The following is a 12,379-nucleotide window of genomic DNA, read 5'->3' as shown; positions in this document are numbered from 1 at the left end:
CACCCAGCTAATTTGGTTTAAAAATCTCTCTAGTAGCTATATTAGAAAAATAAAAATAAGTGAAATAATAATTTTTAGAGACAGGGTCTTGCTCTGTTGCCCAGGCTGAAGTGTAGTAGCACAATCTTAGCTCACTGTAGCTTCAAACTCCTGGGCTTCTGTGATTCTCCCACCTCAGTCTCCCAAGTAGCTAGGATTCCAGATGCACACCACCATGTGTGCAAAAAAAAAAAAAAAAAAATTTTTTTTTTGTAGAGATGGAGTCTTGCTTTGCTGCCCAGGCTGGTCTCAAACTCCTGGCCTCAAGTGACCCTCCTGCCTCTGTAATCCAAAACACTGGAATTATAGGTGTGAGCCATATGGCTAGCCTGGTGAAATTATTTTTGCCATTTAAAATGTGATTGATATTTTTAAATGAAGACATTTTTTATTCATGGTTTTGGGTACTGTCCTTGATATCTGATATCCAGTGTGTATTTTATATGACATCTCAGTTTGGACCAGCCACATTTCAAGTATCCAATAGTCACATGTAGCTAGGGGCAACCATATTGGACAGTAAAGGGCTAGAGCCTTGCTACGCAAAGTGCATGTATTCCACAAACTAGAAGCATTGGCATAATCTAGAAACTTGTTATGCTGAATCTAAAGCCCCACTCCAATGCTGGGCGTCGTGGCTCATGCCTGTAATCCCAGCACTTTGGGAGGCCGAAGCGAGAGGATTGCCTGAGCCCAGGAGTTCGAGACCAGCCTGGGAATCATGATGAAACCTTCGTCTCTACAATAAATCAAAAAATTAGCCAGCCACGGTGGCATGCACCATGTGGTTCCAGGTACTTGGAAGACTGAGGCAGAAGGATCACCTGAGCCCAGCAGGTCAAGGCTACAGTAGCTCTGAGTGTGCCATTGTACTCCACCCTGGGCGACAGAGTGAAACTCCAACTTAAAGGAATAAAAGCCCCACTCCAGACCTACTGAGTCAGAATCGGCATTTTCTCAAGATTCCCCAGGTGATTTACACACATGCACAGTAAGGATTATGACACAATGATCTAGGGCAGAGGTTGGCAAACTATGACCCATAGGCCAAATCCAGTCAGCCACCTGTTTTTGTCAATACAATTTTTAGGGACACAGTCAAACTCACTAATGTATTGTTTATGGCCGCTTTTGTGCCGAGTAGCCACAACAGAAACTCTATGGCCTGCCATGTCCCAGATATTTACTATCAGGCCCTTTCCAAAAAATATTGGTCTAAAGAAAGAAGCCTCTGCTTCTCTCAGGCATGTCATTGCTCTCAGTCGCCTGCCTGACTGTTGTCACGATTCCCAGGGGCTTGTTTAATAAATAGCTGAAATTGTAATCGTTGCTATTATTTAAGAAGACAATGTAGGCCGGGCGTGGTGGCTCCCGCCTGTAATCCCAGCACTTTGGGAGGCCAAGGTGAGAGGATTGCCTGAGTCCACGGGTTCGAGACCAGCCTGGGAGACTTAGGGAGACCTTATCTCTACAATAAACCAAAAAATTAGCCGGGCATGGTGGCACATGCCTGTAGTTCCAGCTACTTGGAAGGCTGAGGGGAAAGGATCACCTGAGCCCAGCAGGTCGACGCTGGGGTGGCTGTGTGCCACTGCACTCCAGCCCAGGGGACAGTGAGACTCTAACTCAAAAAAAAAAAAGTGTATATATATCTCAAAATGGGCTTCAGAGGCAAATGCAAAGGAGTATACATTCTGGCTCTCTCACTTGTAAGCTCTGTGACTCTGACCTTTGACTTTGGGCGAAGTGATTTTTTTTCTGAACTCTAAATTGGAGTTAGTACCTATTTTCCATGGACGTAGTGAGGACAGGGCATAGCACACAGGGGCATTCGATACATGGTAATTATATCCGTATATGTATCCTGTTAGCCAGGCCAAACCGCAGTACAGGCGCTATTTTCAGTGCATTTCCCTTTCTTGCACTTCTCAGATACTGCATATTTTACAAATTGAAGGTTGTGGCAAGCCATATCAAGCAAGTCTATTGGTGCCATTTTCCCAATAGCATGTGCTCATTTCATGTCTCTGTTTCACATTTTGGAAATTCTTGCAATATTTCAAACTTTTTTGATATTATTAAACCTGTCATGGTGATCTGTGATCGGGGATCTTTGATGATACTATTGTCATTGTTTTGGGGCACACGAACCATGCCCATGTAGGATAGTGAACTTAATACCATTCAACTGAAAAGTAGAGTCACACATCCCTCACTTTAAATCAAAAACTAGAAATGACTACATTTAGTGAGGAAGGCATGTTGAAAGTCAAGACAGGCCGGGCTCAGTGGCTCAGCCTGTAATCCAAGCACTTTGGGAGGCCGAGGCAAGTGGATTGCCTGAGCTCGCAGGTTTGAGATCAGCCCAGGCAACTTGGCGAGACCTCATCTCTACAATAAATAATTAGCCGGGTGTGGTAGTGCGCACCCGTAGTTCTGGCTACTTGGAAGGCTCAGGCGGAAGGATGGCGGGAGCCCAGCAGGTTGACACTGGGTGACAGTCTCTAACTCAAAAAAAAAAAAGACACAACAGGCCAGTTAGCCAAATTATGAAGGCTAAGGAAAAGTTCTTGAAGGAAATTAGAAGTGCTACTCCAGTGAACACAAATTTGGTAAGAAAATAAAATAGCTTTATTGCTGATATGGAGAAAGTTTTAGTGGTCTGAACAGAAGATCAAACCTTAAGCCAAACCCTAATCCAGAGCAAGGCCCTCTCTTCAATTCTAGGAAGCTGAGAGAGGTGAGGAAGCTAAGAAGAAAAGTTGGAAGCTAGCAGAGGTGGGCTCATGAGGCTTTAGGAAAGCTGTCTCCATGATATACAAGGTGAAGCAGCACATACTGATGGAGAAGCTGCAGCAAGTTACCATGAAGTTCCAGTCAAGATCACTGATGAAGGTGGCTACACTAAACAAGATTCTTTTTTTTTAAGTTGGAGTCTCACTCTGTCACCCAGGCTGCAGTGCAGTGGCATGCTCACAGCCACTGCAACCTCAATCTGCTGGGCTCAGGTGAGCCTTATGCCTCAGCCTTCCAAGTAGCCGAGACTGCAGGTATGCGCCACCACCCCAGTTAATTCTTTGATTTATTATAGAAATAAGGTTTCACCAAGTTTCCCAGGCTGGTCTCGAACCCCTGGGCTCAGGCAAACCTCTCACCTTGGCCTCCCAAAGTACTGGGATAATAGGCATGAACCACCACGCCCGGCCCAGATTTTCAATGTAGAAGAAACAGGCTTCTGTTGGAAGAAATGCCATCTATAATCTTTATAGCTAGAGAGAAGTCAACGCCTGGTTTCAAAGGACAGGGCAACTCTCTTATTTGGGAGCTAATGTAGCCTTTGGCTGTCAGTTGAAGCTAGTGCTCACTTATCACTGAAAATCCTAGGGCCCTTAAGAATTATGCTAAATCTATTCCTCCTGTGCTCCACAAATGGAACAAAGCCTGGAGCACAGGACATCTGTTTATCATGTGGTTTACTAAATATCTGAAGCCCACTGTTGAGACCTACTGCTAAGAAAAGATTCCTTTCAAAATACTACTGCTCATTGACAACGCACCTGATCGATCACCCAAGAGCTCTGATGATGTATGAGATGAATGTTGTCTTCATGCCTGCTAACACATCTATTCTGGAGCATATGGATCAAGGAATAATTTCAACTTTCAATTCTTAATTTAAGAAATATATTTTGGGTCAGGCACACTGGCTCACACCTGTAATCCCAGCACTTTGGGAGGCCATGCCAGAGGGACTGCTTGAGGACGGGAGTTTGAGAACAGCCTGGGCAACATAGTAAGACCTCATCTCGACAAAATATCAAAAAATTAGCCAGGCATGGTGGTGTGTGCCTATAGTCCCAGCTACTCAGGAGGCTGAGATGGAAGGATTGCCTGAGCCCAGGAAGTCAAGGCTGTGGTGAGCCATGTTTGCAGCACTGCACTCCGGCCTGTGCAAGAGTGAGACTCTGACTCAAAGCAAAACAAAACAAGAAATACATTTTGGGGCTGGGTACAGTGGCTCATGCCTCAAATGTCAGATGGGAGGACTGCTTGAGACCAGGAGTTTGAGACCAGTGTGGGACATATAGTGAGACCCTATCTTTACAAAAATTAAAAAAAAAATTAGCCAGTGTCTACACCTGTGGTCCCAGCTACTCAGGAGGCTGAGGTGGAAGCTGCAGAGAGCAGTAATCATACCTCCACACTCCAGCCTGGGCAACAGAGTGAGGCTGTCTTAAAAAAAAAATCCCCAAACCAAGCATTTTATAAAGCCATAGATGCCACAGATAGTGACTCCTCTGATGGACCTTGACAAAGTAAACTGAAAACCTCTTGGAAAGGATTCACCATTATAGACACCATTAAGAACATTCATAATTCACAGGAGGAAGTGAAAATATCAACCTCAATAGTTTGGAAGCAGTTGATTCCAACCCTCATGGTTGACTTGGAGGGGCTCAAGACTTCAGTGGAGGAAGTAGCTGCAGATGTGGTGGAAATGGCAAGAGAATTACAAGTGAAGACTGAAGATGAGACTGAATTGCTGCAATCTCATACTAACACTTGAACGGATGAGGGTTGCTTCTTAAAGAAGCAGAGATTGACATGAAGTCTACTCCTGATAAAGGTACAGAGAACATTGTTGAAGCAACAACAGAGGATTGAGAATAGTATCTAAACTTAGCTGATACAACAGCAGCAGGGTTTGGGGGAACTGACTCCAATTTTGAAAAGAAACTACTGCAGGTAAAATGCTATCAAACAGCACTGCATGCTACAGAGAACTCTTTCGTGAAAGGAAAAGTCAATCAATATGGAAAACCTCCTTGTTGTCTTAAGAAATTTCATCACCTCAACCTTCAGCAAGCACTACTCTGATCAGTCAGCAGCCAGCACTGAGGCAAGACCCTCTTCCAACAAAATAATCACCACTCACTGAAGGCTTAGATGACGGTTAGCTTTTTTTCTTTTTAGCAATAGTGTTTTTAAATTAATGTATGTACATTGCTTTTCTAAGACATACTATTGCACAACCTAACAGACTGCTGTACAGTGCAAATCTAACTTTTTATGCACCAGGAAACCTAAAAATTTGTGTACCTCACTTTATTGTGATATTCCCTTTATTGAGGTAGTCTGGGACTAAGCCCACGATATCGCTGGGGTATGCTAGGCTGCCTTGTGAGTTCACCTGGCCTTCTAGCCAAGCCAATGTGCTACTTCCTGTCATTCCAGTCTATAACCCACAGGCAGAACTTAAGGACAGCAAAAGTGTTTATTTGAAAAAATTACTATGTATTGAAAATATACATTAGAAATTATGACATACGTCCTTAGCATACCCCTTCCCCACCACAAAAGTAGAAATATCTGCTTGCTATGCTAATGCCATAAGTAAATTCAAACAAAAAGTAAATCACCATCAGTCCCCTTCCGTCATACATGTGAAAGAGCTAGGGGAAGACAAGTAAACGTGTGTCCACCAATCAGTAGGAATTTAATAAGTCCCAGTCTTCCACAGCAAGACACACATATTTCTGCTTTGAAGACTGTGAAGAGTTATTCTGTTCTTTTTCCGACTCCTCAAAGGCTCTCTTCTTGCTCTTCTTTGACTCCTGGCTTGAGACAGTTTCACATTTCAACAGTGGCCCGTGGCAGTCTGGGGCTTTCTCTTTATAGAACTGGAGTTTCTCGGAAGAGTTCGTGTGGGTGTCTGCCAGGGGACACTTCACAGGGGCTTCTGCCCGAGACCGTTTCCCATCTGCAAGGGTGACAGAAAGGAAGCATGGTGAGCTCACTGCACTGACGCACCAAGCCGTCAGATTAGAAGGAAAACTCCAGAGAAACAAGAAAGGCCCACGCAGGGGGATATTGGCATTGCTTTTCTGTTGCCTTGTGCCCTGTGAGGTAGAGGCGGCACGTACACTAGCACAGGGTGAAGGCATAGACTCACGCTGGAGTCTGACCGATTTGGTTTCAAATGCCAGATCTGCCTCTTCCTGGATTCTGGGTAAGTGACCTTGGAAAAATACTTATCTGAGATTCAGTTTGGTCACCTTCTAGGAATACAAAACCTTTTTCATATGGGTGATATGAAGATAAATGAAATAATGTATAGAAAGTGATTAGCGCAATGCTTCACACACACTAAAAGCTAAAAAACAAGTTAGCTGTTATTCAAAATCTGGGCTGGACTCTGTCTTCTAAGAGCCAAATGACAAACAATATAACCTCATTCTGCATTTTTTGGTCTGCCCTGGATTCTTACTTTGCTACTTTTAGGCTTCCTTCACTTTGATCTCATGGCTTAATTCCCCTTCTTTTAAAATTATGGTAAAACATACAAAATATCAACTACAATCTTAGTCATTTTTAAAGTGTACAGCTCAGTGATTAAGCATATGCATATTATTGTGTAAGCATCACCACCATCCAGCTCCAGAACTCTTTTATCTTGTAAACCTGAAACTTTGTACCCATTAAACAATAACTATCTCCCCTCAGTCCGACAAATACTTTCTCTATGGATCTGACTACTCTAGGTACCTTATATAAGAACAACCATGCCCTATTTCTCCTTCTGTGAGTAGCTTATTTCACTTAGCACAATGTCTTCAATGTTTGTCAAAGTAGTGGCAAGTATCAACACTTTTTTACTTCTTAAGGTTGAAATATGAGGGAGACCCAAAAAAACCTGGAATTTATTTATAAAACATTGTGTATTCCCTCTTACATTTAAATTTTAGTCACCTTAAAAGGTGGCTCAATATACCAATTGAGATGTTTTTTCCACTGCTCTAAGTAGTTTTTGAACTCATCAATTTTGATGCCTTCTAGTGCTTTTTCTGTTTTTTTTTTTCTTTCATCTTTTCCACATTGGCAGAACGTTTCCCTTTGAGGATATTTTTCATCCAGAGAAACAAAAAAAAAAGTTGATCAGGTGAATAGAGAAGGTAGGTACTGGGGTCATGTCATTTTTTTGGTCAAAGACTGCTGAACACTCAGTGCAAACAGGTGTGCTTGTAAATCACCCATCATGAAATGGGTAAATGTGTTGAAAGAATCTTTAAAAAAAAAAAAAAAAAATCACTGAAGCCAAAGGCAGCCTCTCACATCAGCTGGGACACTGATGCTAATGGATTTCTAGAACACTCATCTAGTGCGGGAAGCCTGTACTACAAGGGGCTGGCCCTCCAAGAGATACTTCTGGGTTTTTTGAGTTCCCCTTTGTATACTCCAATGTATACTCCACATTTTGTTTACCCATTCATCTGTTGATAGACACTTGGGTTGCTTCCACCTTTTGGCTACACTTAATTCCTTTTTAATCTTCTGTATTCTCCTTTTGTGCCATGACAAATCTTCTTTGGAACAAGATGGCATATAAATAATTTTTTTTCTTTTTTTAAGTTGGAATCTCACTCTGTCACCCAGGTTGGAGTGCAGTGGCACACTCATGGCCACCCCAGTGTTGACCTGCTGGGTTCCGGCGATTCTTCCGTCTCAGTCTTCCAAGTAGCCAGAACAACAGGTGTGCACTATCACGCCTGGCTAAATTTTTGATTTATTGTAGAGATAAGGTCTCACCATGTTACCCAGACTGCTCTCAACCCCGCGGGTTCAAGCAATCCTCTCGCCTCTGCCTCCCAAAGTGCTGGGATTAACAGGCTTGAGCCAATGCACCCGGTCCCATTTTTTCTTTAATTGTAGAGATGAGACCTCGCCAAGTTGCCCAGGCTGGTCTCAAATCCGTGGGCTCAGGCAATCTTCTCACCTTGGCCTCCCAAAGTGCTGGGATTATAGGCAGGAGCCATCACGTCCAGCCCAAATAAATAATTTTAAACAGCCATCTTCCTGGTGCTGGTGCTCCAAGCTAAGTGTGAACTTACCCTGTAAGCTATGCTGAGGGAATACAAGTCTTGGGGATCATAAATAAGCCAGCATGCTCATAATTACTTTTCCCACAGAGAGAAAACAGGCTAACTGCTTTAAGGGCGCAAATAGCCCAAGGGCCACAAACTCCCAAGGAAGGGGAATTCCTCACAGAAGCGCTGAGCTGCTGTCGGGGGCGCTGAGGTTTTCCGCAGCTGCACAGCTTCCGCAGTCACTCGCTCCCACTGCAGGACGATCTGAAATGAATTTGGGAAGATTGGAATCCAAACAAAGCTCAAGCTTTTAATCTCAAACCTTTGTTCCTCCTTGCTCCCTTTCCATAAACACAAGACCCGATTTTACTTCAGATGGCTGGTGAGAGTTGAGTCAGAATACAAACACACTGGACATGTGTATCTGTATGACTCAGCAACATCTAGAAAGCTGACTCCTGTCTATTTTCATCTTTACTCCAAGCTAGGAAGAAACTACATATCCTTAAACTAAATACTAAACCTTAAAACCTTAGTCAGAGTATTTTTCACACATTCCTAGACTTACTCTCATGCCTTCAAATATGCCAACTATAACTCTTGCATGTGTGTAAAATGCCCATATTTCCATATTTTTGTAACACTACATGATCAGTTTCTACTTTTTTAACTGTTACAAATGTATCTTGTTATAAGCTACTATAAATTCTTTTAGAAACCTGAGCATAAACAACATATAAAGAAAAACAAGTTATCAATTCAATATACCATGAGTAAGAAGGACTTTAAATTTAATATTTCTCATTATGGCATGCATTTAAAGTCAAGAAAAACATTTTCAAGAAACAAGCAGTACTGCACAGAGCTTAAACACAGTTCCAGAGTTAGCTCCACCACATCCTAGCCAGGAGACCCTTGCCAAGTGATTTTTTTTAAAGCCAGATTTATTGAGAGGATAAAAAAACTCCCAGAGAAGAAGGGGCCCTTGACAAGCGATTTAAATTCTGAGTCTCAATTTCTTCATCTGTAAAATAAAAGTTAAGGGTAGTACTTCTACCACAGAGCTCTTACAAGGATTAAAGGAGATAACAACACGTAACAGGCACAGTGTCTGGCACACAGAAAGCACTTAATAAACATTGGTTGCCAGCCCTCCTATGATAATTTCCTGGCTATGGAAAACAAGGACAGATCCAAGAGAATGCTAAGATGAATTAACTAAACCCGGCGACTCTGTGGGAAACAGGAAAAGCTGTCAGAATGCTGTCTGGGGAGAGGGAAGAAGAAAATGAGTTTGTTTTTGAACAAGCTGAATTTGAGGTGCCAGGTGATTTCTGGATGATATTTGGGAATGGGTCCACTGTCTGAAAAGTCATCAGAGTCATCCTCATGGGGATGATGAAAGCCCTGAGAACAGTCAAGGTCACCAGGGGAGTGGTGGAAGTACAAGAGGGGAGGAAGAAGGAGGATTCAGCCACAACCTGAGGGAGAAGGGAGGAAGTCCATGGAGAGCCAGGAGAGAGGCTGAGAGAAAGTCACAAGGCAGGCATGTTTAGATGGAAAGCTGCAGCAAAGTCAAGGAAGGGGAAGAATGATCAGGCGCCACCTTCAAGAGAACGCTTTCAGTAGAGCAGTGGCGGCCAGACCAGAGTGCAGGGGATTAAGGACTGAACAGGCACGGAAGCAGTGGGAAAGATAAAAATAGGAAATACTACATAGTTGCGCTGCGGGATGAGAAACATGTTAGAATAAGGATAATTTAGTCCAGGTACAGAGACTCACACTTGTAATCCCAACACTTTGAGAGGCCAAGGGGGAGGATTGCTTGAGGCCAGGAGTTTGAGACCACATCTCTACAAATAAAAAATAAAAATAGCCAGGCATGGTGGTGCATGTCTGTAGTTCCAGTTACTCAAGAGGCTGAGGGGGAATGATCACTTGAGTCCGGGAGTTCAAGGTTACAGTGAGCTGTGATCACCACTGCATTCCAGCCTGGGTGACAGAGTGAGATCTGCTTCTTAAAAATAAAGCAAGGATAGTTTATGTTTGTACACAGAAAGGAAATGACCAACAGAGGGTAACACTGAAGATGTGGTGGTGAGGCAGTAGGGGGAAGTAATTATTAGTAAATATCATAGAGGAAACTGGAGATCTTTGAGACTAGAACTGAAGGAAAAAAAACTGGAAGAAAGTGGTGTAGCTATTCCCTTTAGATAGGAGGGAAGTGGAAAATGGTTGAAGAAATGAACACATTTTGAAGTAGAGCTAGGCAAGGATGGGCCCCTGTGAAAGACAGTCTCATCTTCTGTATCACCTGGTGAGAATGAGGACAGGTGAGTGGGTCGCCTAGTGACCAGCACATGAGACACAAGGTCTGACATCCAACACCAATTCTTCTTTGAGTTGGAGTCTCTCTCTGTTGAGCAGGCTGGAGAGCAATGGCACACTCACTGCTACTGCAGCCTGGACCTGCTTGGGCTCAGGAGGTCCTTCGGCTTGAGCCTAACCAGTAGCTGCAACTACAGGTATGCCCACCATGCCCGGCTAATTTTTTGATTTACTGTAGAAACAAGGTCTCCTCAAGTTACCCAAGCTGTTCTTGACTCCCTGTGCTCAGGCAATCCTCTTGCCTCAGCCTCTCAAAGTGCTGGGATTATAGGCGTGAACCACCACACCCAGCATCAACACCAATTCTTTTTTTTTTTTTTGGAGTAGGAGTCTCACTCCATTGCCGAGGCTGGAGTGCAGTGGCATGTTCATGGCCACCCCAGCATCAACCTGCTGGGCTCTGGAGATCCTTCTGGCTCAGTCTTCCAAGTAGCCGGAACTACAGGTACGTGCTACTATACTCAACTAATTTTTTTGAATTATTGTAGAGATGAGGTCTTACCATGTTGCCCAGGTTGGTCACGAACCTGTGGGCTCAGGCAATCCTCTCACCTCAGCCTCCCAAAGTACTGGGATTACAGGCTTGAGTCACCGTGCCCGCCAGCACCAGCTCTTTAAGTACATGGGTCAGTAATAGCTCATCAGCATCTGCCATTTGACATGGAGTTGACAGCTTAGCCAAGGAATACCAAGAGGATTAATGTTTGTTCAGTGTGTTAGATAAGCCACCTGGAATTAAAATGAAAAGCTACATTAACTGTAGGGGGAGAAGTCTGGAGTACCTGGTCAGCCCAGCCTTCTGTCTTGCAGTTACTATGATCAAATTCCTTCAAAGGCACTTTGGAGTGAACAAGGCCTATGTGGGTCTGGAGCTTGTGCTTGACAGCTTTGATGTCCTGGTGAGGGAGACAGACCAGAAATGCAAACACATTTGGTCAATTCTTACTTCCTTTCAGTAGCAAATAAAGACCAGCATAAATTCCAGTCCTTTCTAAACACCAATTAGCAGAAGCAACATATCAAACTATTGAGTCTGGAAAAATTGTAGAAGGAACTAAAAGTCTTACCTTGAGCCCCGTCCCAGAGATGTCTAAGCAGTTTAGTTTTCTAAAAGAAAAGAGGTATCCAATTCCTGCGTCTGTGATCTCGGGATTACCTGGATGTCAAAACATGGCAGCATTCCGTTACAATATAACTATGACTAAATGTCAACTATAAATAAGCTCAGAAAAAAGTCCAAGCAATGACAAACTATAAAACACAGAGTGGACAGACTTTTCTTTTCTTTTTTTTTAAATCGATATTTTTTATTTTGATGTTGTGGGGTACAGTTAAGGGTTAGGTATACAAATATGCTTCATTTAGGCCCCCTTTTGATAACTGGTGTCTCCCTGTATCTAGACAGATGTTTACTACCATTAGTCCCATTCCCCACCCCTAGTTTCCCAACGCTGTCCGTCATTTTCTTATAGTAGTGCATTGGATGATCAAGGTCCACTATATGAGTGAGAATATGTGGTACTGGATCTTTGTTTCTGTGAGAGGTCATTTAGTATTATAGACTCTAGCTCCATCCAGGTTGCTGCAAAATTCATGATTTTGTTCTTTTTTATGGCTGCATAGTATTCCATCGTGTATATGTACCACATTTTTTTTTATCCAGTCCTCTTTTGATGGACAGTGTGGTTGGTTCCAGGTTCTAGCTATTGTGAACAATGCTGCAATGAACATTCGTATGCAGGTATCTTTTTTATAGAGTGATTTGAGTTCTTTAGGGTATATTCCCAGTAGGGGATTGCAGGGTCATATGGGAGGTTAATGTTTAGAGCTTTTAGGAATCGCCACACTGCTTTCCACAGAGGTTGCACTAGTTTACACTCCCACCAACAGTGTAGAAGTGTTCCCTTTTCGCCACACCCTCTCCAGCAGCTGTGATTGAGTTATTGATAATTGCCATTCTGACTGTAGTTAGGTGGTATCTCAGTGAGGTTTTGATTTGCATCTCCCTGATGATTAATGAGGTTGAGCATTTCTTCATGTGTCTGTTGGCTGCTCGGATGTCTTCCTTTGTGAAGTGCCTGTTCATA

General features: G+C 43.2%; 1 protein-coding gene across 1 annotated transcript in view; it reads right to left on the bottom strand.

Moving 5' to 3' along the window:
* Window positions 1-5,295: 5,295 nt before the first annotated feature.
* The window catches only part of LRRC42 (leucine rich repeat containing 42), a 22,621-nt gene continuing 15,537 nt past the window's right edge, over window positions 5,296-12,379 (bottom strand). The window contains exons 5-8 of the mRNA XM_008074265.2: window positions 11,360-11,448; window positions 11,075-11,188; window positions 8,084-8,168; window positions 5,296-5,800 (exon numbers count right to left, since the gene is read on the bottom strand). Coding sequence (XP_008072456.1) covers window positions 5,526-5,800; window positions 8,084-8,168; window positions 11,075-11,188; window positions 11,360-11,448 — 563 coding nt within the window. The 3' untranslated portion in view covers window positions 5,296-5,525. The remainder of the gene's footprint in view (window positions 5,801-8,083; window positions 8,169-11,074; window positions 11,189-11,359; window positions 11,449-12,379) is intronic.

The sequence above is a fragment of the Carlito syrichta genome, unplaced genomic scaffold (assembly GCF_000164805.1).
Source record: "Carlito syrichta isolate Samal-C Ts95f unplaced genomic scaffold, Tarsius_syrichta-2.0.1 Scaffold316384, whole genome shotgun sequence".
Lineage (NCBI taxonomy): Eukaryota > Metazoa > Chordata > Mammalia > Primates > Tarsiidae > Carlito > Carlito syrichta.
The sequence above is the reverse complement of the archived record's forward strand: the minus strand, read 5'-3'. Positions and strand labels throughout refer to the sequence as shown.